Source organism: Lichenostomus cassidix, chromosome 14 (genome assembly GCF_008360975.1).
Source record: "Lichenostomus cassidix isolate B80296 chromosome 14, HeHo_3.0, whole genome shotgun sequence".
NCBI classification, from domain to species: Eukaryota; Metazoa; Chordata; class Aves; order Passeriformes; family Meliphagidae; genus Lichenostomus; species Lichenostomus cassidix.
The window spans coordinates 13,665,571-13,690,352 of NC_139495.1; the positions used below are offsets into that span (position 1 = coordinate 13,665,571).

Sequence of the window (24,782 nt, forward strand, 5' to 3'; positions counted from 1 at the left end):
CTTTATCTAATCTCAGCAGTTTGGCTCTCAGTCCAAAGTCCCAACCAGGTATCCTCAGGGAGGCTTCTTTGATCAAAACTTTATATCAATGTTTGAGGCATGAACTATTTTCAGTCTCTGACACTGAGTCCCAGAGGTGAGGATCCAGAGGCTTAGACAAAACAGTGTGAGATTTGGGTCAAAGCACCCTCCTGATCCTACTGCTCCTTCCTGCATCCCAGGACGACCAACACCTCTCACCATTTTGATGGGCACAGGGACACAGGGACACAGGGTAGGTGTGCACTCTTATTTGACCTTTTAGTCACAAATTCCTCATGGCAAGAACTGAGCACCTGAAGGGCTGCTGGGATTCCTGGAGGATTCCCAGGATGGGGAGGTTAAAGATATGTCACATAGTTCATGGCCAGCTCACTCCAAGCACACTCTGCTTCTCTCTGCAGCAAAGGTTCCCAACCATCATCCAGCCTCAGCTCAGGCATTGTATCCAGAGCTGCTATTTTTAGGCACTTTATCAGGTGTGCAGCTTGCAGGATACCACACTCACCTGCTGAGCTGCTCGCAGCACAAATCACCAAAGGTTTTAATTTCTTCACTGTGTTCTAATCACAGAATCATTTGGGTTGGAAAAGATCCTCAAGTCCAACCATTAACATAGCACTAGTTCATGTCCCGAAGTGCCACATCCACATGTCTTTTGAATCCCTTCAGGGATGGTGACTCCATCACTGCCCTGGGCAGGTGTGCCAATGCCTGATCACCCTTTCAGTGAAGAAATTTTCCCAATAACCAAGCTGAACCTGTCTTGGTATAACTTGAGGCTGTTTTCTCTTACCCTGTCCTTTGTTCCCTGGGAGCTGAGCCTGACCCCTGCAGCTGCACCCTCCTGTCAGGGAGTTGTGCAGAGCCAGAAGGTTCTCCCTTGAGCCTCCTTTTCTCCAGGCTGAGCTCCTCCAGCTCCCTCAGCTGCTCCTGGTGCTTCAGCCCCTTTCCCAGTTCTGTTCCCTTCTGTGGACATGCTCCAGCCCCTCAATGTCTTTCTTGCTGTAAGGGGCCCAGGACTGCCCCAGGCCTGGAGGTGTCTCAGCAGTACCCAGCACAGGGGGACAGTCAACTGCCCTGGTCCTGTTGGCCACACTATTCCTGACAGGATTTATCACCAGGGCTGTAGGATGGAGAAGGTGGCTCCTTGATTGCCTCAATGCCCTCTAAAATGTCACATTTTTAACCTCTTCTGCATCTGAATAAAAATGAAATGTTAGGTGATGTTAATAAAACTTCGCAAATGGTCCCCCAAGCTGCAGGACTTTTTCAATCCTCTGTGCACAGCCAGGCTTCCTGTAGCTTAGAGAGCTGGAGGTTATTTTGTCCAGCACAGCACCCAAAGAGTTAACCAAATCCAGTCCCAGCATCTTAATCTGGCAATTTAAAGATAAGCTAAACAAGTATCTAGGCTGCTCAGAGCCCCACTGAGCAGGAAAAAGGATTCTTATAAATTAATTTGCATGGCGTAAAGCAGACACAGAGAGAGAATCTAGCATGGCATTTCTGTCTGAACAGCCACTGCTCCTTGATTCAAATCAAGGGCTAAATCCCATTTTCAGAGACAAAACTAAGAGGCTTCATAGCTACACATTCTCCTGCTTTCCCTCTACACTCTCTGTTGTTTCCACCACCCTCTCTTGTCACCATATCCAGTGCTTGATGCACTGAAGAACCAAACAAAATCTGAAGAGAGACCAACCAATATCACCAGCTGGAAGACAGAAAGACCAACAAAGTGAAGAGGAGAGTGAAGTGGGGGGGTGGGTCTGGAAAACAAGAACTGTTTATTTATCATAAATACAGATCAGCTAGGTGTGCAGTTTATCCTACAGACTCTCCAGAAAGCCACATACTGGAAAGCTGCCTCCCAGTTACTTCCCTTTTTTCCACAAGACCAGGATGAACTTGCTTTTCCAGCAGCTCAGTGATCTTTTCTGCCATGGGATTGCACTGACATGTTCCATCAACAGTATCTGTGTCTGCCAAAGGAAGCTATCTGTCTCCATGCCAGGAAACTCCTCCTGCCTGGTCAGACCTGGAGGTTTCTTAACTGATTAATTAATTCTTCCAGTGCTTGTTCAGAGCACATAGGTGTGCAGTGATTTTGTGGATGGGGGGGGAGGTATTCACAGACCTAACTGGGAATCTTGCTGCCAACATCTGTTTTGGGAAAGGCCATTTTTAGAAACAGTATGAAATGAGGCTCTTCAGGCTTGTGTCAAAAATTTTGGGCACGTTGTTTAAGCAACAACCTCTGAATTTTGTCCCCACTAAGAACACTGCACTTTGAACAGGCTGATGATGTAGGATCTGATAATTACAGGTGGCTCCTCCCTGTGCAGGGAGGGCTGGATGTCCCCAGCATTGTCTCTCCCCTCAGCCCGTGAACCCCGCGCTGGACAGTGCCTGCAAGCAGCTGCTTGGAGTGGCTGTGCCTGAGGCACGAGATCAGCACAGAGTTCATCCTTCAATCCTTGGGGCTCAGTTCTTCTCCAGAATTCTGGTGAGGAGTTCGTTCAGCCGGTTCACCATTGGTCTGGGATCCTCATTCAGTCCTGCTGCAATCATGGCATTCTCATAAATCTGAAAGAGAGAAGAAAGCACTAAATAAGCAGCAAAGTGACCTCCCTGAGGGAGGAAAACAATGTCACCCTCCAGGACCTGCATGCTGAGACCAAGAATGTCTTCTAGGCCACTTCCTAGCAAAACATAGACCACAAGTCCCAGAAATATCTGGGGACCACAGAAGGATGTGATTCTTGCCCACTGCAGTGTTTCACCCTGTTCCCTGCCATGAATGGTCTGCAAGCTGCCTCTGGGAAGGATGGTGCTGCTTCTGGAGAAGGTCTGGCTCTCACCTGGTCAAGCAACATCTGGGCCAGATCAGGCTGACTGTCCTTCAGCTCACTGAGCTTCTTAATCAGAGCATGCCTGTAGGAGAGAGAGCAACACTCAGACTTGCTGATTTGGGGCACAATGAGAAATTTATTTCCAGAATGAGCAGCTAAGTCATGATGGGTCACAAAAGTCAACTTCCTTGCTCCTTTTCTGGGGGCTTCTCTCTTCTCTCCCATCTGCCCCTATAACCCCCATGGTCCCCAGAGGGCTGGACACTGTGCGGGGGTAGCTCATGTCAATGGTCCCACACAGCCTCACGGATTAAGGCTCTGTAGCACTGACTGCACTTAATGGGGAGGCCTCTGCTAACTGGCAGCCTAACAGCCTCCTCTCTTCCTCCACCCCAGAGAGGCTGCCGTGCCCCAGGCCTAGCGCTGGTATTGTCCCCCTTTACCCTGTGTTGATCTCCAGGGTGGGCTGCAAGAGCTGGGCTCGTTCCTCCTGGGTCTTGGCCAGCTGCTGCATGCGCAGGAAGTGTCGGGCAGCACCCATCTCAAGCACGGTGATCATGGCAGGGTGAGTGTCCAGCCGGGTGGTCACCTGTGGCACAAGCACCAGTCAGGGCTGCCACGGACAATGCACGTCTTAGAGGTGAGGGAGCTCAGAGGACTTGGAGCCTCCTCAGCACAGATCTACATCAAGCCTCCACATGATTCACCCCCATCCCATAAGAACTGCCTAAACCAGCAGGAAAGATGGGGGCCCAAATGGCCCCATGGTCCACAGGCAGTGGATTGCAGCTGGACCCAAAGCATTCCTTGCCAATACACCTTTCCAGTCCACAAGCAAGAAAGTCACCAGACTGTTCAGGTAACCTGAGCATTGACTGGAATATGGGCTTTGCTCAATATACATTGAGATGAGGCTCTTCCGCTGCCACACTGACCATTCAAATAACAAATGCCAGCATCCATACCATTTACAGACAGAAGGCACAGAGATTAATGACTGCCCTCAGGGTCCAAAGAAAAATCTGTGGCAGCAGATTTCCAAGCAATCACCATCTTTTTTCCCTAGACCTCCATGGATCTCCTGTACTCAAGTTACCCAGATGCAGAATACCCACCTTAACTCCAGTGACTCGAGAGCCTAGGGCATTCCTCATCCAGGCCATCAGATCCTCAGCCTCCTTCTCTGTCAGACGTTCTCCAGCTGGCAGGGAAAGAAGGCACATCTGAGCATGCATCTATAGTGTGCAGTGGACAGTGAGCTGAGTTTCCACACTTCCATTTATCAGTTCTCTTGGGGAAATGGGAATGCAGCACCACTCTGCACACACCTACATATTGCCATCCCAGACCATGCCATACCCAGAGGGCAGGCTCATGCCTTCCCAGTGGCTGCCTGCCTCTGTCAGGGCACCAGATGTATGCAGGGGGTTAAAATCAAATCATGACAACTCCACGCATGACAGTCCATTACACTTTGGCATGTGAGATGAAAGGAATCTGCAAGAACTCTAGGTTGCATCAGACCATGAGAATGGGAGGGTGGAAAGGAGGGTTCTTGCTCAGGAACTGCAAGAGCAGGAGAGGAGGTGTCCCCTCACTGGCTGGTCAGGGTGGCAGGACAATGTGCAGCTGGAGAGGCCAGAGGAGCCTCATGGTACCTGGGCGGCTCTCCTCAAACTTCTCTTCCTTATAGTGATCAACAACAATGTCTGTCTCCACAGAGATCAGCTTCTTCTTGTCGAATTCCCGGAGGTGCAAGAGTGTCAGCTCGTCAAACTGCTCATAGCAGAACAGCACCTGTGCCAACAAAGAGACAGCGACACATTGTTGGGGATGTAACAGCATTCCCTTCACAAGGCAGCTCCACACCAAACAGCAAGAACATCATACAGGAAACTCACAGGTTCAATCCCAGGCTGACTTTCCCTCAGGGACCCATATGAAAGCAATCCCTTGAAGGGATTTTACCACAGGTGGCAGGTCAGCAGCTGAACAAGTCCTGCTGCCCAGGGAAAGGTGAGAACCAGCACTGACTCTAGTCCTGAGAGGGCCTACCCACAGAGGACACCTGTAGCACCATTACAGCCCTGCACAGCAGCTCCCAGGCTCTTGCTCTGGGGTCCAGCAAAGGTAGGACACATGTCAGAACTAGATGCCTGCACAAGTACTACATCATACAACCATAGAATATATCGTTGAGGAGATATATATGAGCTGTAGGAGACCCATAAGGATTGAGTCCAACTCTTGGCCCTATGCAGGCCACCCTCACATTTCCACCCTGTGCCTGAGAGCATTGTCCAAATGCTTCTTGAACCCAGACTGGCTTGGTGCTGTGACCACTTCCCTGGGGAGCCTGTTCCAGTGCCTAACATCTCTGGGTGAAAACTTTTCTCCTGACACCCAACTTAAACCTCCCCTGACTCAGCTCCAACAGTTCCCTTGGTCTTCAGAGTGAAGAGATTAGTACCAGCCCCTCTGCTGCCACTTGTGAGGATGTTGAATGCCACAATGAGGTCTCCCCTCAGTCTCCTCTAGGCCAAGTGACCAAACCAAGTCACCTCAGCTGCTCCTCATACAGCTTCCCCTCCAGGCCCTTTGCCAGTCTTGTGGCCCTCCTTTGGATAACGTCTAATAGCTGAATGTCTTTTCTACATTGTGGTTAAGAGTGTGTGACAGGCCCCTCCTGGCCTTGTGCCACATTCTGAGCAGAGGCAAAGGGAGCTGTGCAAAGGCACTGGTGCTGGCAGGGCTCTATCACAGGCCTCACTGCCCTGCTCAGCTCCGAGAGCCAGCCCTGAGCCAACTCTGACCACTGGTGCAGGAGCTCAGGATGTTCCCCTGGCTGTGACACCACTGCTCACACACCTCCATGTCCTTCTTCTTCATGGCCTCGAAGTAGGGGGAGTGCTCGGCCAGGTGCCGGTTGGGGGCACACAGGTAGTAGATGTTCCTGCTGCCAGCCTTCATGCGTGAGGCGTAGTCGGTCAGGCTGGTCAGCTGCCCCGCGGGCAGAGCCGATGACTCGTAACGCAGCAGCTTTGCTATGTCCTCCTGCAAAAAACACGCTCCTGTGAGCTCAGGGAGGGTCACTGAGCGCCACCCGACCACTCCCAGCCCCAAGGATTCCTGTTGTGGCATGTAGGCCTCCTTGCAGCCCTGCAAAAAGACTCAGGGGATTCCAAATCCCTCCTTCCCTGTTCCAGATATTAAGGAGGCAGAAAAGTGACCTAGACAGGATGTAGGGCAAGCTCTCCTGGAAATGGGAGTTCAGGCAGAAGACAAGAGGAGGAGAAGGCCCTACTTTATTGCCTGTTGTAGTTCACACAGCACCAGGGAGGACTGACAACAGTGTGGGTATAGAGACTTTGCAGGGTCTCAAAATAAAAGGGAAGCAGCACCCAGTCAGAAAGTGTGAGAGTTTGGGCACTAGAGAATCCATAGGTCTTGGTAGACCCAGGAACACAAGTTGCAGGGATTCAAGTTTCACAGGGAAGTAGCAGCCCCCCTCATCCCAGCTCACAGTAATCTTTCCCATCAGCTGCATTGCTTTAGGACTCCTGGTACCTTGACATCCTGCTCTGCTATCGTGACAATCCCCTCTCTCATGAATACCCCGTACTCCTCAAAGAATTTGGCATATTTCTCAGGGTCCTTCTTGCTCTGGTCAATGAAGAACTTGATCAACCTCTTCTGCAAAACATCGCGGAGCTTCCTGCAGCAAGAACAAGGCTTTTTAGAGACAGCTGCTAGAGCAAGACAAGACATTTTAGGTGGACATCTCTCTCTGTGCAGGGTTGTAGTGAGTTCCCTGTCTCCCTCATGGCTTTACATCTGCTTGTTGTATCTCAGTCTGGAGCTCTGGCTTACCTGATCAGGGCACTCTCCTGCAGCAGCTCCCTGCTGAGGTTCAGGGGGATATCCTCACTGTCTACTACACCTGGAACATAGAGCAACCCTTGAACAGTGAGGCAAACACAAGTGCAGGCTCAGGAAGGCATCCCTTGCCTAATCCCTGTGGAAGCCATGGTCCACAACCTGCTATTCTGGTCCCAGCACACACCTCTAAGGAAGCGCAGCCATTTAGGCAGGATGTCTGCAGCTTTGGTTTGGATAAGGATTTTGCGGCTGTAGAGGGCAACGCTGGAGCCCATTTCCCTGCTGATGTCAAACATGGATGGCTTCTGCAGAAATAAGACACAGGAAGTAACACCAGCAGAGTGCAGGGTGCCCATGTCACACTATGGTCTTCCCTACAATGCTGAACCCCATGAGAGCTGAAATCCCGGCTCTCTTCTTCAAGGATCGGAGTCATTCCCCTGCTCCTGTCACAGCTCAGTATCCCAATTGCCCTGTGGCCTATGGCACCCAGCCCACTGCAGAGATACCACACTGGATATTCCTCCCTGCAGCCATATCTGCCTCCCTTCCCTAAGGAGCTCTCCCATTGTCCCCTTTCAGAGCAGCTGGGCAGATGTCCCACGTTCCCAGGACAGGAGGACACGTACTTGCTCAGGCACATAGAAGATGCTGCGGATGTTGAGGGGAGCGTCGGTCTTGTAGTGCAGGACATAGCGGGGTTTGTCGTAAGCCTGCGCAATGAAGCGGTAAAACTCCTCGTGCTGCCACTCACCGATGTCCTTGGGGTCCAGCATCCACAGAGCCTGTAGAGGAACAGGGAGGGGAGTTCCCATTGGCTCTGTGGCCTCCAGGATGCCTGAGCAGGAAACAGGATCTTTCAAACAGACTCCTCTGCACAGCCCGGGAGCAAGTGAGATGTGGCTCAGGCACATTATCACAGACTGCCCCTAAGCTGACCTTGGCTCACCCCTCAGAGGTAACTCTTAGCCTGCAACATTTGTTTAGCCCAAAACAAAAGGGATTTGGCTAACCTCTATTGCCTCACACTTGCCAGTGGCCAAGAGCATCCTGGATAGACCCCCCCAGCTCGACTGACCGGCAGTACTGGTCAAGTTCTCAAGGCCTGACCAGCAAGCAAAGAAAAAGCAAAAGTTTAAGTGGGTCTGTTGCACCCAGCCTGCCTCTCTGATGGATGTCACTATCCCAGTTGAGAGCTTGTGAAGCAGCTCCAGCACTGCCTATTTTCTGCTGATTTCTCTGGAGCAGCTTGGGAGATACTTTGTGAAGCACTGCAGGGTCACAAAGTGCTCCAGCACTGTTTTACAGATCAACACATTCACTGAAGCCATGAGCTCCAACTTCCACCTGCTGCTGCTCTAACCCCCCCAGTGCTTTCTGGAGCACTCAGCCCATGCTCACATCACGTTTCAGTTTTCAGTACCTCACCAAAAAACTCACATCTGGCAAAGATGTGGAACTCAACTCAGAACTGCATGTTTCCAGCTGGGTGAAGCCCATCTCACTCACTGCCACTCCTGCCACTCAAGTCCTAAAGAGTGACAAGTGTGATTTCTGGGGACAACACAAGTATTGAGCCCACCTTCAGAGCCCAAGGGTTTCAGGGCCCTGGTAGCCCTGCCACACTACTAAAGGATTCCTCTGCCTCGGAGTCTTGTTCCACAAGTGGCTTCATATAATTTCCACCACACACAAGTGTCCTGGAGGCTTTGCAGGATCACAGGTAGGATTATGGACTCATTGGGAACTAAGGTGCTTTACAGTAGCTGTGTTAGGGAAAGTGTTGCATTCCCAGGGGCTCACTTGTAGCTACAGTTATCCTAGTTAGACCAGAAAAGCCTCCAGCTCAACACTGTGAGCATTCAGGAGGTCATCTAGGAGAAACCCCACCAGGGAACCAATTGTGGCTCTGTTTGCAGTGAAGTGATGTTGATGTGTGGAAAAACATAAAGCTAAGATCCTGGATAAAGAAAAGGCATGAAATGGGAGCATAATGAGAATAAAGCTGTTGCTGTATCCCAAGGGAAAACAGACTTTCTGATAAGAAGATAAAAGTCCATGACTCTATTAAGGACATTTCACCCCTTGCACTACTACTGCACTTCTCCAGGGAGCCTGTTCTATTGATTGTCAGGTAGAGAGAGCAAACAGCTGTCTAAAGCTATTTCTGGTTTTGTAATTTAAGGGGCACAGCTAGAAAGCAGACACACTATTATGCAGGAATCCAAATAAATAATCAGTGACTAATAGCACCAATTACAGAACCTTAGATAAATTAACATGATAAAATGTTTAAGTATAGTCTTGAAAGTCTATGCAGTCAATGCCACATTCCAGGAAACAAAAAAAGCCACACACATGCTCTCTACCTGTTCTCTTAGGTGAGGAAGCTTTAAACAATCAGAAAAGGAGATGTTGGAGGAAAACAATTCATAGATCCCGGTTTTAAAGATAATTAATTTCTCCCAAGTGATGCCTGCAATCAGGCCAAGAACATCTGAGTAAAATGGATCTGGCTGTAGCATAATTTCAGTGGCCAGAAAATGCCTGCATCAAGCAGTGCTCAGCTAGGAGCTGGGAATAAATCAGGCTGTGAGCTGAGCTGCTAAAAAACCCCAACCACTCCCTGGAAGTGGCTATTCCATGTGAAGGACAGAAAGAACTGCAGTGAGAGGTGTCAGCACACCAGCAATATGAGCAATCCCTACAGCACTAACATGTCACATGGCTTGAACAGAATGAGCATTACAAAGCACTGAAATAATAATTCAGGGTAAGGGAAGATTCAGATCTTGCTTATCTCCAAGAAGTCTACACAATAAATGCAAACAAGCAGCTCCTGGTATGACTTCTGCTGGACTGCCTCTTTTTGTTCTAATTAACTGATCCCTACAAAGTCTGTGATATCTGGGACAATTCTCCCTTGCTTTTCAGGGATAGCAGCAGCTTTATGCTTTTCCCTGCCTCCAGTGGAGGATTACAATGGTTCATCTCCATGAGTGACCTGCCTGTGGCCTCCACCTCACCTGTAATGTGTTAATTCTTCTCCCATTGAGGTACAGGGGGAAGCTGATGAAGTTGCTGTATTTCGTCACCACCTCTGGAATGGAAAGAAGACACAGAAGAGTCACCTTTGAAAACAACACAGCAAGAATTCCCTCAGTAATAGCAGGTGAAAGGAGTTGCAGGAGAGGAAAAAACTCTAAATTCACCTCCCATTCATGGCACCAACAGATTTCACAGAGCCCCAGGGGTAACAGCATTCCCCTCCTTTACTCACCCTTGACTCGGTCTTCATTTGCAAACTCTTTGCACTCTTCTTTGAGATGGATAATAATCTTAGTCCCAGCTCTGACCCCAGATGCTTCTGCAATCTCAAACATCCCTGAACTAGGATTAGAAACAAACTCTGGGTCAGTTTGTGCATCAGGTACACCCATGATAGGATAGAGAAATTATTTGTTAAACTAAGAGCACAAACAACACTTCAAGGCCAAGAGGAAAAGGCAGAAAAGTCTTGAATGCCTGAACGCTCCTTGTGACTCTGAGAAACCCCCAAAACATGTGGCTGTTTTCTCCACAGAGACTCCAGACCCAGGACACACTGCTCTGCAAAGACACGAGCTACTGAAACCCCAAAACAGTCTGGTGTCTCAGTTTTCTCAACCATTTTAATAATATAATAAATTCTTTATTCTGAGGAAATTTTAAGGGGATGCTGAGCTTGTCACCCTCAGAAGCTCCAATTGCAACATGTCCAGCAGCCCAGAGCTTTGCCGTCACAGATGTTTGCAACTTCAAGCGAAAAGCAAAGGATGAGCATGCAGATGTGACCCACAGAAGAGATGTGCCTACAGACCCTAGCGCTGCACAAGCTCTGCTCTCTGTGGGTCCCTCCAGCAGAACCTCAGGGACTGATTAGACCAAAGAGGTTCAATTTGTCCCTGCAGCCTGGGTACCTCCTAAGCTGACTGCCTGCCAACAGTGGTGGAAAAGGAGAGGCAAGTACTCTGTCCACAACATGCCTGCTCTGTCCTTGGAGTTTCCATCCTGGCACATTTGGCCATGCTTTGTTACAGTGTATAACCTAAGCAGGACCTAAACCAGTCCTCCAGGTCCTGAAAGACCACAAAAGCCCTGTCTTTGCACAGCATTCAGGCCATGCCTGGCCTGGGCACAGCCCCCCACAGTGCCACCCCACTCTGCAGCCTCACCCATCGGATGACCAGTGGTAGCCTGGGCTGCCTGGTTCTGCTGACTGTGAGAACACCTCCACTTTATCAGCCACCATGAAGGCTGAGTAGAAACCCACTCCAAACTGGCCGATGATTTTACTGCTGGCTTCAGCTTGGCTCTGCAGAGCTTCTAGAAAAGCCTGGAGGAACAAAGGAGACACCAATCAGCACACAGTGACTTTGGGTATCGCTGGGAAGTTGTGATCAATCCCCAGCTGGGCTCCTCAGGCACTGCAGCCTGGCAGTCCAGCACCCTCACCCCATGCTCCTGCATCAGTGCTCTGAGGAAGGTTCCCAAGGAAAAGGGTTTCTCCACAAGGACTGCACCTCTGGAAAAGGGGAGCACTGCTTGGAGCAGTAAAGCAAAATGAGCAAAGGCCTGGTCAATCAGGAGCAGGAAACCTTAAAATGGTGACTCCAGAGATGAAAAGAAAACCTAGATACACATGTACAACACCTTGCTGTGGGGACAGAGCTGCTGCTCCCCTGGACACAGGGTGAGTTCCAGGTGGGTGTGTGCCTCTCCATAAGGATGGCTGGGCAGGAAGGCATTTGGAGCAAGGGCAGTGAGTGCAGCAGTGCTACACACAGTGCCCATCAGCACTGCCTGGGCTCCCCAGGCCCCCCACAGTACAGCAGACACCACTGAGAACCAGAAGACTCCACAAGCAGGTTTCACCTGCCAAGACGGGCATCATTTCACAGCTGGGCTGGAGGCCAAGGGACCAAACAGAATGAAAAATTACCAGGGGAACAAAAGTGGCTGTAATTGCAGAAGAGTTTCCTAAGGGAGGGAGAAGGGTCCTCATGCCAATTACCTTTGAGCCTGATCGAGCAATGGTACCGAGGTTAGAAACCAGCTCCTCCTGGGTCATCCCAATACCTGTGTCCTGAAAAGAAACAGCAACTGCTGTTGAAACATCAGTAGGGAATCATTGCTCCAGCAATCAGCAACTGAGAGACTTCTGCCTCCAACTTCCACTCTCTCCTCCCCTTGAGAAGTAAATCCAAGCAGACTTCCAGCTGTGACTCCACCTGCCCACGATCAGGAACATGGACTCAAAGAGCACAGAGCTCCAGGAGCAGCCACAGATGCCTACAAACCACCAGAATGCTCAGAGACTCCAGCCATTTCTAAAGGAAAGACAAAACCATGCCAGGACAGCCTGGATTCTACATCTCTCTAAAAAGCACAGGATGGCAGTGCAGGAAAGAGATATCAACCCAGCCATTGCCCCATCGTGCCAGATGTCATGCACAGAGACACTTTCCATTCCTGAACTGGTCTGAGGGGGAGTTGAGGAGCAGTAAGAAGCAGCTGATTTCCAATCTGCAGATGTGGAACCAATACACTGACACTGGGAATCAGCAGTGGAGCAGTGAATCCCTCAACTCTCAGTTAGTGGAGACCCTTGTCTGCAAGCACCACAGGCACTGATCTCCATCTGCTCTGCCTTTTCCTCCTTCCTCTCCCCCTCACTCTGTTCTCCATGATGTATGAAGCTATCAATGTCCAGAAAAAGTGGGTATTGTATTCCCATGGGAACAGGCTAACCCCAGCCAAAATACTGCACTGGCTACACCTCATGGTGCTCTATCCAGACTTCAGAGGCACACAGCTCCTTGTCATTCCCAGGTTATTCCAGATTTGCACTGCTGCATGCAGATAAACATCTCCCTGCTGCTAGCTCAAACATTCAGGCAGCAGAGCCTGCAGCAGCACCACCCAGAAAAGGCTGCAGCAAGTCTCAAACCTGGCTGCAACTTCAATTTGTGTGACCCCAAGGCAACAAAGATAACAGAAAACCCCAGCTAGTAAACCCCTGCCCACCCTCTCACACAGAACCCCAGGAAAAATCTTTCCTATTCTATTGACCAATGTGTTTTCAGGCCTGCTCCACACACATTTTCCACAGCAGCAAAGGGCAGGCTACTGTTCTCCAGGATGCCACTTCTGAAAAAAGGGTACCATTCCCCCTCCCAAATCCCAACAGCTTCTCTACCTGACACAAGCATCCCAAGAAGTCACTGTGACAGGTTCTCTGAGCCACTCCCTGAGGCAGCAGCAGGGTGAAAATTAGCCAAGTAAGAGGTGATTCTCATTCCCATGAGGAATTCCGCTCTACCTGAGTACCAGTGAGCACAGAGCTGGCAGCTGCTAGATGGCTCAGAGCTTAGGTGCCACAGTAACCTCTGCCACCCACGGAGCATCTACTGGGCTTATTTCTAGCGTAGTAAGTTAATGTCAGTACATATTTCTTAATGTAGTGTTTAACCCCACTGAAGGATTGAACTGTTCAGCTTGTGAGGTGCCATGTGACTAAGACATTTTCCTGCACCCCCACAAGTCACAGCACAGCAACACCTTTCTCTTGGTTAAATACAGTAAGGCCAGTCAGCCCACTTGGCTGAGAAGAGGGATGATGCCCAGTAAGATCTCAACACTGAGAGATCAAAAGCCAGGAAAAACAAACAATGTATGGCAAAATCTCAGGAATCTGACATGGTCCCTTCCCCCAGGGATGAAAAAGCAAGAAAGAGCAGTTTTCAGCATCTGGTTCAGTTTTTGTTCATGCCAGACCCTGAACAGAACTCTGATCCACTTCTATTTATAGCACAGCATGTCATTCCCAAATTCCAGTGTGTTAAAAAAAATACATCCTTACCCCATAAATTTATTTGGCTATTGAATTCCTAATGCCCTGCCAAACTTACTGCAAAATGCTTAATGTAAATTCCTGGAGACTACTTTGATGAGGGTGAATCTCATGAACAAAGAAAGCAGGGCTCAGAACTGGCGGGATGCTGACAGGGAGATCAGAAAGCAAAAACCCTGGCAAAGCAGACATTCCCTACTGCAGGAAAACACCTGGGTAGATTAGGATGAAGCCACCATCAAGATTCAACCCACCCTTGCCATGTCCACGTTTCTTGCAGCTGCCCTTTGGGCTCCCCTCACCACACGGAGCTACTCAGGGGAAGAGGGAATAAAGTGGTAGTGGAGGAGAGATAGGAGCTGAGCTCTGCAGAGCAGGAACATGGGAAGCAGCTGAACCTGCACATGGACAGCCCACCTCAGGCTGGGACCACACAAGTTCTGACAGCTCCAGCTCCATGAAATCCAAGGAAGGAGCTGGTGGAACTTCCACTGCCCTTCTCACACTGCTCTGTGCTGCACCAGCTGCTGCTCAGCTGCTCGGCGTCTTCACCAGGAACCACCATGGCATCCCACAACCCCTGCAAACACCTTCTACCCACCACCACCCAGCCCTTGCTCCACCATCAACGTTACAACTTTTCTTCCCCTGCACACAGTTCTGACCCTCTCTTCAGCCTGCAAGCAAAGCTTTACTAGGCTGACCACAGCCACAGAAGAGCTATTCGTAACAGGACAAAGGAAGTTGTACATGGGGCTTCCCAAATGACAAAATGTGGGGGATATGCTCAGAGTTCCATGCGCCAAATGGTTCTCCACAGCTTGGAGAGACCAAGACAGAGTTCCATGAGCTGACCCTTCATTAGCTGAAGGTTAATTACAGAAGACCTGCTGTTACTCAGAACCACCACCTCCTCACCTGGGTGAATTTCTCTTCTGGTACTTCTTAGGGTGAAGAGTAAAAAACCTCTCACAAACCACCCCCTGTACAAGACAACACAACAGGCTGCAGACCTTCAGACCAGGAAGGGCTGGTGGTCACAGGTGTTGAACTTAACTCGGTAACATTCACCCCAAAGAGACATCAGCTGAACGTTGCTTTTAGCACCTTTTTATGTATGGAAATCTCCCAGGTACCAAACCTGCTTCTCACCTGCACCTTTGTGCCTTTTGTTCTAATCCTGTGGTTAGGGGGATGAGTGTTTCCAGAGCCCTGCTGTGTAACAACTAGTTTAGCTTCACTCATTACCTGAGTCAATTTTAAAGTATTGCAGAGCTTCCCTATACCTAACAATCCATTAACCAGCCATTAACTGTTGCCTTTGCCATGAAAGAATGCTCCCAGTTAGAGGTACCTGGCTGAGCTATTGTGTATTTCATTTTACTTTGTTGCAAAACAAACACTTGAAATGTTTATTTCAGTGTAAAACTTCAATGGGCCATCAGAAGAACACAGACTATATTATAAAATAAACACATGCTGCTTTCACCAACTGATAAGGTAATAAAATCCCAAAATGTCTGATTAGCAAATGTGCCCACTGTTATTTCAATACCTTGATTAAAGACTTAAAATTCACAAGACTAGGACAGCAGCTGCACTAGAGCAACATTCTGGTTTAGAATCAGTAAAGCATCTGCAGCAGCAGCAACTAGCAGATGAAAAGCCAGGATAAAACTGATGCCTGTGAACACGAGGTAATCTTGGCCTGGTACATGGAAGCTGTCCAAAGCAGAGAGCCTGAGTTTTCCTTTGCAAAACCACAGGCTCAGCCTCCACCCATCCAGGTCTAAATACCTGCTGTCCACAAAAGTACTGCCTTTCATACACTTTGAATTTCCCATTTTTATATGGGATATGCTCTTATTCTGGCATGAAGAGAGCTAAAAGATTGTGCACTTCCTTCCTTGGGCCACAGGTTATTTGAGATGTGTTTATATTTCTGGGTCCCTGGCTTATTTGTTAAGGATGATGCAACCACTGGAAGCTGTAACCCATTCCTGCAATCTGTGGCACATTTCTGTGGGCTTAATTCCACCTAAGACTTGCTGAAGTACAGACAGATTTACCTCTCTATCCCACCTGCCCATCTCCTGCTTCCTCAAGCCCAAGTGACACATGGATGCTGCAGTGCAGGTCACCCTCTCTGCTGCAGCCTAGTCACACAGGGGAGGGGAACCTGCCCCAAGCTTTGTGGGACACGACGGTGCATCTGCACTGAACTGCTACAGCCCAAACATGCCAATCCTTACTGGAGCCCCAGGACAGCCCAGTCCTTGTTAGAGGCTGTTTGTAACTGGTGAGGCAGGAGAGATCTGCTGAGCGATACAGGGAGCTGTTGCAGGGAGGAGTGGTGTTTGCAGTCATTTTAACTCCTCCCAAACACAGCAAACTGGTGATTTTGTGGCTTCACAGACACTGATTTTGGATGATGGCAACGGCGAGATGAAAGCCCAGCAAAGGGAACTGAGCAGCCCAAGCTCTGGCAGTGACTACTCTGCTTTCCCATGCTAGAACAGCAATCATACTCCCTCTCCCAGCAGCAGCAGCCATCAGCTCTGTAAGCATTTCAAACATTTCCTCTAAACTGTCCTAGCCCTAAATTAAGCACCAGCAAGGCGCAGGGCTGCAGCCCTGAGCTCTCACATCACCACCAGGCACAGCAGCACGGCAGAACTGCACAGCTCCAATGCCACCTCAGCACAGCCAAGTGCCTGTCACCTGCCTGTCACCTGCTGCAGGTGCTGAAGGTGAGCTGTGCTCACAGGGCCTTGGAGTCTGTAGAGGCTCTCTGTTCCTTCTGTTCACCTCAAAGGGTCCAAAATGACGTTGGTAAAGCCTCAGCATGCAGAACTGCAGAGCTCTGCAGAGCTGTTCTCATTGGAAACACACCCCTCACATTTTCAAATGGATTTTCTTAAGAGCTCTGACCTTGCAGGCTGTGGCTGCTACAGATGGAGCTGTCCTAGAAACAGGAGGCAGTTTTCACAGGGATGGAGGAAATGGTGGAATTTGCTAAAACAACAGGACTTTGGTGAAGGAAGTGAGGTGGTGGAATCCAGTCAACACATCCTTCTTAGCAGATACTACACTGCAATGCTTAGGTGGAATATTCCTGAATGAGGACATCCTATCAGAATTCTGAGTCTTGCTGTGTTTATGACTGGAATTTAGTCCTGGCAGAGAACAAGTACAACTGCAGTCACTGAACAGAGATGAGTGTAGTCCTTTACTGGATCTACATAATCTTCCAGGAACGTGCCTGTAATGGCCACCACACATTACACACCTGTCTTTTCTCAGCTCAGTGAGACACAAAGAGATGCTACAGGGCTTGGAAGAGGAGGGGAAATATTCAGCAGATCCAGGGGCCAAGAGCAGTGTGAAGATCTGAGGAGAAGGATCCAGGGGTAAGAGTGGGAAAATGGGACTTTTCTAGGAATAAAAAAAGGGGTGATCATTGCTACAGGTCATTTATGAGGGACCTGCTGCCTATTTTTTGGTAGGTCCTAGTGGGTACAGAAAACAAAACAGCAGCTAAGGAACAGATGCATCTCTGCCTCAATCACTGCAGCAAGCCTGCTTTCACCTTTGCATTCCTGAAAGGCAGAGAAATGTTCTGAATGAGGCTTGTTCACAGTAATCATTATATGCAGTTTGCTTCTTCAAGAGGTTATAAATAACCCCCTGACTGGAGGTAAGGAGCTTTCAGCACTCCGGAGCAGGCAAAGCTATTAAAGAGATTGGAGCAGCGTTGTTCTCACTGCTCCCCACAGCCCAGGACTGCTGCAGTTAAAAGCTTCCTAGTTAAGACTCATTTAATGGCATTAGAGAGGCACTGGCAGCCAGGCAGGAGGTTATAAAAAGCCCAATCCCTAAACCATCTAACTGGGATGGCATCAGAGGCACCCTGCAAAGTGGGCAAGCAGCTCTGCAACCAAACTGCCAAAGAAGGGGACAGCTTCCACAGGGACAGGGCATGAGTGGTAACAACGTCTTGATGGAGTCAGATGCTTCATGTCCACTACAATCTCAAAAGGGAAAGATGAGAGCAAGGCACGAATGACACCCTGCCTGGGGCTAAGCGAGGGCTCCTTAAACAATCGGTGTTACACAGGAGTCAGAAAATTGCAACAGTGTGACAGGAATAGCAAAGCCCTGCACCATGGTTTGAGAATCTCTGCTTGGTGATTGTGTTGCCCACTGACAAGCACTAACTTCCCCATGGCAACTGCAGCACTTGCTCTGCAGAGGAACAGAAATATAAAATAACTATGCAGCCTCCAACAGCCCCCTGTGCTTTTGTCCCATGTGAAAAATATCAGCCTGTCTGCTCTGTCTGTGCCACATCTCCCCTGGACCTGCCATGGTCACTCAGTGCTGCCTGCTTCTTCCTCTTCCTTTACTCTCCTGACAATGTCCACAGCTACACTCGTGGCAGCCATAGCTCCATGAGGAAAATGACCAGTCTGCCTTCTTTGCCTCAAGAACTTTCCTAAGCAAACACCAAAACTGACACTCAGCCTTCCACCCTGGACAAGAGCCATGAGCAAGATCAAAGTACAAAGAGAAGGCCCAGCTCCAATTCCCTGCCTACACTGAGGCCCACAGGTGATTGCTCTTATGGACTGTCTCTCTCCCAATCAGCATTTTGTCACCAGTAGGGAACAACCAAAACCTGGGCACAGGGAAGTGCTGTGCTACTGCCCAAATCTACAGTCCCAACTGTGCCTTAGGACAGAACCTCAGCATCAGCTGGACTTGGCCTGTCCTGGAGCAGGAGATGATAGAGACAGGCAGCAATGGGAAGTTCTTCTCACCACCCAGGGGAGAGGGAAGGTCTGCAAGCAACCAGGTAACACCTCAGACTTAAGGAGGTGCAGGAAAACCTCCCCAAAGTTCAGGATGAAACCAGATTTACAACTTACCCACTAGTGAGAAACACACACACAACCTGGGAAGTGCACCAGACAGGGTAATGGGAGTAAACCTAGTGGTAGTTCCCAACAGGGAAAGAAGGAGCAGCAAGTTTTCCTATGAATACAGCTGGGGAGCAGATACATTAGTGGTTTCTCATCAAACCCTGAGATTACAGCTTCATGACCCAGAGCCCAGCTGAGGACAGAACATTCTTTGGGCAGGCTTGGGGACTGTACTGCTGCTCAGCTTCCACTGACTCTTCACAGGACAAAGGCCAGTGATGAGAACAGCACTGTTACCAAAGGGAGCTACCTGGATAGTGATGGTTCCCTTTCCACTGTCTGTCTGCAGATGGATCTCCAGCTCTGGCAAGGCCTTCCCTTCTGTCATCAGCCGGTGACGTAGCTTCTCCAGCGCATCACTGCCGTTGGAGATCAGCTCCCGGATAAACACCTGGGGACGAGACACAGCCTGACACTGCAGCCTGGCCTTGTCCCCTGCACAGCACTCCCAGAGACCTGGCACAAACTAATTCCCAGCTCCCCAAACTGTTTCCCCATTATCTGCCAGGAGAGCAGTTTGTCCAAACTCAGTGTGAAACTGCAGAAGCTCAAGGCTCACAGAATCACTTGGCTACACCCACAAATTGTTTCAAAAACACATTTTCAAGGTGTCTTAAGAAAACATCATTCAAAAAAGCCTGACGTGAAAGCTCAGGACTTGCTGGGAACTGAAAAGTTATTCTCCCAGCTCAACCATTTTGCTTGTATCCCTTGATAGAGATGGGGCTTTGCCAACAGAAAATCTCCCAGCAAGTTGTGGGTGTCTTACCTCCTTCTCTGAGTACAGGGAACGGGCAACAATGTCCAGCAGTTTCTTTGTTTCAGCCTGGAACTCATGTTTAGAGGCAGCACCTGGAATAAAGGTTAGGGCTGGGGTTCAGCTTGGATAAGAGAAAGATGAGGGAGCACTTAGAACCCCTTCCAGTGCCTAAAGAGGCTCCAGGAGAGCTGGACCAGGGACAAGGGGGAATGGCTTCCCACTGCCAGAAGGCAAGGTTATATGGAATATAGGGAAGGAATTGCTCCCTGTGAGGGTGGTGAGGCCCTGGCACAGGGTGTCCAGAGAAGCTGTGGCTGCCCCTGGACCCCTGCAAGTGTCCAAGGCCAAGGCTCAGTGAGCACATCTGTACAGCCACCCCTGCAGGTGCTGAGGAGGGCTCACCAGCACCCACACCTTGTCCCAGGTGCACCCCAAGATTGTCCCCACAGGACATCTGTACCCAGGCCCACCTTTCACGTTCTCTGTGTTGCTGATGATGGTGTGCAGGGGCTCTTCCTCCTTGCTCTCTGCTGTCTGTGTGCTGTACGTCCGGACAGCAGGAAGGCTGAAGGCAGGAATGTTGTACCGGAGGCTCCAACGGTAGAGTACTTGTCTTTGCAGACATGCTGCTCCTTTTGCTAAAGACACAAGTGAAGATATTTCAATATAGATCACAAATCCAGCACCAATAGGAGCACTTCTCAGAGGTCCCACCTGGGCAATCCCATGGGAGTTACACTGTCTGAATAGTTCCCCCACAATCCAACACCCACCATGCCCCTCCAGCATTGCCTTCATCTCATAAAAAGGGCAAGTAGCTACTCTGGCTCTTCTGAATTAAAATTTTATCCAGATGATGACAATTAGCAGCTTTCCCACTGAATTAACCAGTGAGGAAGAGGCAGTCTGCAACTTTCACTGCTATTACCTGGCCAAGCTGAAGACAACTCCCACATCACTGCCTATAAAAATATAAATTGGCAATAAATATTTGGCCCTTGCCTGTCCAAGCACAGGGATTACATACTCCAACAAAGCTGGGCCTGGGGCAAGCAGCACATGCAGCAGCAAGGCCACCACCAGTCGCAAAATCATTGAGGAAAATGTGACCAGTCAGGAAATAGCACAAGCTCATTAAGGTTAGGGATTCCCAGTTCTCCTTCTTCCATTGTTCCCAGGTCAACCTGGGAACAGTTTTCTCTCTGTTGGGGGATGAATCAAAGCCAAACCTGGCCACAAAAAGACCATTTGCAGCACTACAGAACCCTGTCCAAAGCCTATTCCTTGGTGTGATTTCTGAATTGCTGGAAGAATGGCCTGTGCCAGAGCAGGATCCCACAGGGTATGGATCTGACCATGACTCGGCCTCCCCCAGCCCTACAATGAACATAAACAGACTGGACTGTTCTGGGAAGCACAGGAGGGACCAGGACAGCCTGGGCAGAGCCAGGAGAACATGCATAAGCAGAACTGGCTGGACGCAGTGACAATCTCTGTTTTTCTTACAGCTCACTGTGTGCCTGTTGGCTGTTTCATCCAGCAAGGGAAGGAGGCAAACCCTATGCCCAACATTTTCAAGGGGTCCTTTCTTTAGATGATTGTGAAAAACACCCTAAAACTGAACCAAAACCCTTTAGTTTGGTGAGAGTCCTAAAGCACACCATGTGACCTCCTTGGAAACAGCTTCTATGGCCATCCCCTGCCTTCCAGGCCAGCTGACATGCTGGGAGAGCTTGGCTCTCTCTTGAACCTTCCTCCACCTTGCCACAGCCCTGGAAAGAACTCAGCATCCCAACCCTTCCCCAACATCCCTCATCCTCTAGCTCAACTTGGGAGGCCTCAGGCTCCCTTCACAAGTGTTATGCAAACCTCCTGCCCCCCATAGCAGGTTCTACAGACAGTGTGATCAGAACATCAAGAACAGGTCTTGCTGCTCCACACCATCATGCTGGACTCTCACTTGGTCCAGACCAGGTGAATATGAACCCCTGAGCTTTAACAGCATTTCTGGCTCCTGCATCTCATTCTCAAGAACTGACAGAGGAGGCTGTTAGTCCTCGTTCTTCCTCCTCCTCCTCACAGAAAGCTTTGAATCAAGATCCACTTCTCCAGCCAGAAGCTTGAATGACTCCCCAGTCATTCTGCCCTTAAAGAAAAGGGCCCACAAATAGTTCTAAATGCATCTGAACACCTCCCACACACATAACTGTGCTCTCTGCGTCACAAACAGCTCTGCCGCATTATCGCAGGACACGTTCTGGAACTTCCATTCCACTGCTTGTGCTGGGATGATCTGGGAAAGTGGCAAGGAAAACAACCCACGTGGCTGAGGTGCAAAGCAGCAGAGCACTCACTGCTCAGCCCCTCAAGGCTCAGAAGGGAAGGGCCTGCAGCCCAGGGTTTACATATTTTATTTATGTATTTATGTATTTTATGTTCATTTTATGCTGGGTGCTGTAGGATACTGCAGTTGTATATACACACACACACATTTCCCAAATAGCAAAATAAAAGAGGGAATTTTGATCCCTTCCTGACTCCAGGATCCAAAAAAGACAGAGATCAGCAGCAGCTTAAAACCTTAAGGTCACTTCTGTCATCAGATGTCCAAGCAGCAAAGCTCTGGAGCCACCACACAGGTCACCTCTCAGCCCTTAAACACCAGCTGACTCTAGAAACTACAGCTATTTATAATTTTATTTCTGGCTATTTATAATTGTTGATGTATTCACATTTTTTGCCTCTCTACCTCTGAAGCACAATAATAAATCACCACCCATCAACTCTGAAGGTACTTTTGGATTTGTGCAATGTTTGGTCTTATCATCCTTAATTAACAGCCTGTCCCATGCCAAGGAGAGACACAGCTCATTAAATACAAGCTGCAGCATCTTCAGCCCATTTGCCTCTTGAGAGTCCTTGCCTGGAGCAAGGGAGCAGAAAAGGCTCTTGGCTATTCTAGGCATAAAACCACAATTTTCAGCACACAAGAGCTATTGTGAAGAACCTGCTGAAGTTATGTGGTACTTATAATGTACCTAAGAAACAAACTCCTAAGCCCAGGAAGGAATGGCAGAAACGGAATAGATCTTGCCCCAGATAAGTGCCACGATGTGTTAGGGCAAATCAAGTCTTTCGATATTGAGTAAAATCAAATGTAGAGCTTTATCACAGCCCACACCCTTTCCTATTCCCATCACTGCTCCACCTGCACCGTGAGAGATGGAGAAACCCTCATTACTTCCCAAATTCCACTTCTCCATGATCCAAAGTGATCTTTTGCCTATGGCCACAGACTTGCCTCGCTCATAGGGAACACAGCACAGCAAAAACAAGGATCCTCAGGGGCTCCTTTCAATCCAGACACCAGGAAGCCTCAGGGAGCCAGCCCCCCAGAAAGTACAGCCTCTTCTGGAAAAATGACTGCAGTGAGCAGAGCCGAGCACCAGTCAGAGATTTAGGGTGGGAAATCCAGCACAAAGCAGTTTGAGGCTCAAAACAAAAGAGAAGAATTTGGGTCAGTAGGAATTACCATACCAGTTCCATGCCGGGCAGCTGGGAGCCCGGGGAGGCTCGTGCAGGGAAGAGCTCTGGCAATTAACACTCTGAGCTCAGATCTTCTTAGACAAAAGGGCTCCCTAGCTGGGCACCAGATCCCAGTGAATCTGGGGAGAAGAGATTCCCTGACTGACCTGCTCACACCAACACATGCCCTGAAAAACTGTGCACCAGCTTCAGACCCGGAATTGTGAGAGCAGAGGAAACACTGCCAGCTCTGCATGGATGAGAGAAGGGACAGAAGTCCCTACAGCCGGGATCCAACTGAAAGGACACCTCCTGCCCCTCCCTCTTTATGCCCACCCCACACGGCTTCTGCTCACTATCTTCTTCCTGAGGGACATGAATTACAGGTCAAGGAATAAAACTCTGGTTCTGCTGGAGTATGTCTAACCCACCAGAGGCAGCAGCTTTGTTCCCAGACATGGATGCTAACAAGTCTCTGGGGATTTCTGTGGAGGAAGAGCTGGATTGCCCAGAAACACCGAAGTGGCACTCAGTGACACAATAAATCTGACAACCAGACCTTGAATGTGACCCTATTTGTCACACAATTTCCTCTGTCACAATTTTTCTTTGTAACCCGCAGGGAAACCACAGACCACACCAACAACACATGGATCTGTCAATTAGGGGCCACACAACAGATAAGGAACACAGAGCACAGCTTGGGCTGCTCACAGGAGACATGCAGGAAACTCCACACCATGCTTCGGTTAATGGCAACTGACAGGAACGTTTCCAGCCCACGAGGGCCTTGATAAGGGAGCACATCCCATAACTGGGGCCTCAGAGTTTGGATTTTCCTAGCACTCACTCCTGTCAGCCGCCTGAGGTGAAACTTCAAGTGCATCCCTGGGAAATGCTTAGTCAAGTCCCCTGGTGCTGACATGGCCAGAGAACAGCAATGCTGCTGCCTTCTGCTCTTTTGCAGGTACCTGGGCTTTGAACCCCGTGTGAGCTGGGACATGCACCAGGACATGATACATGATCTGAACATGCTGTACAGCCTGTAAGAGCTAGCAGATATCTCTGGATGTCCTATACACCTTATACAGGCCAGAACGTGAACTGGGAGTGATGTATGAACCAGGACAGGAACGTGAATGTTATATAGCCCTATATGTGCCAGGACATGAACCCCACCACGCTACATGATCTGAGCATGCTGTACACCCTGTATGAAGCAGGACATTACTCTGGAGCCGCTGGTTGCCCTGAAGGTGCTCTCTGCCCGATACGAGCCCGCGCCGTTCCCTGTACAGGCTCATGGGAACTCGCCCCTCCCCAGCAAGGAGCGTTGGGCGTTCTCGCGGCAGTTCACCGGGCGCTGTGCGCGCTGCTCCCGCGCTGCCGGGCCGGCGCCCGTTCCGACCTGCAGAGCGGCCACGGCCGAGACCAGCCGAGAGCGCCGGGGCGCTGCTTGTGGGACACGGAGCGCTGCTGCTGGGACACGGACCCTCCGCACCTCCAGAGGACGCACAAGGCCCAGCGCGACTCCGGGCAGGCGCGGCCGTCCAGGCCTAGCCATGGAGGTCCGGCCGCCCCTCAGCCCGGGGCCTCGCGCCCCTCACGCCGCCCGTCCCCCCCTCACCTGCGGGCGGGCGCAGCCCGGGCGAGGCCCCGGAGCGCCGTAGGGCCGCCAGCAGACACCGCCCGCCCCGCGCCGCCGCCATGCCCGCGCTGCCCTCCCGCGGCGCCCGGTGATGACGTCACGAGGCGGGAGAGTGCGGAGTCCCCCGCGCGCGGACTGTGCGTGACGCGCGCGCGGTGACGTCACGCTGCCCTTCAGCCCGCGCGCGCAGGTTCCCTCAGGG

The 24,782-nt window shown here is 50.1% G+C and overlaps 1 protein-coding gene across 1 annotated transcript; it reads right to left on the reverse strand.

The window, feature by feature from the left end:
• Positions 1–1,800: 1,800 nt before the first annotated feature.
• TRAP1 (TNF receptor associated protein 1) lies at positions 1,801–24,718 on the reverse strand. Its single transcript, XM_085075050.1, has 18 exons — positions 24,560–24,718; positions 19,878–20,045; positions 19,417–19,499; positions 18,898–19,038; positions 11,827–11,898; positions 10,988–11,148; positions 10,054–10,163; positions 9,800–9,873; positions 7,403–7,558; positions 6,958–7,078; positions 6,765–6,834; positions 6,462–6,609; positions 5,763–5,948; positions 4,553–4,691; positions 4,010–4,095; positions 3,338–3,483; positions 2,904–2,976; positions 1,801–2,628 (listed from the first exon to the last, which is right to left on the reverse strand). Exons 1-18 carry the CDS (start codon positions 24,639–24,641, stop codon positions 2,527–2,529), a joined length of 2,118 nt encoding a protein of 705 aa, XP_084931176.1. The 5' UTR covers positions 24,642–24,718; the 3' UTR covers positions 1,801–2,526.
• Positions 24,719–24,782: the final 64 nt, after the last annotated feature.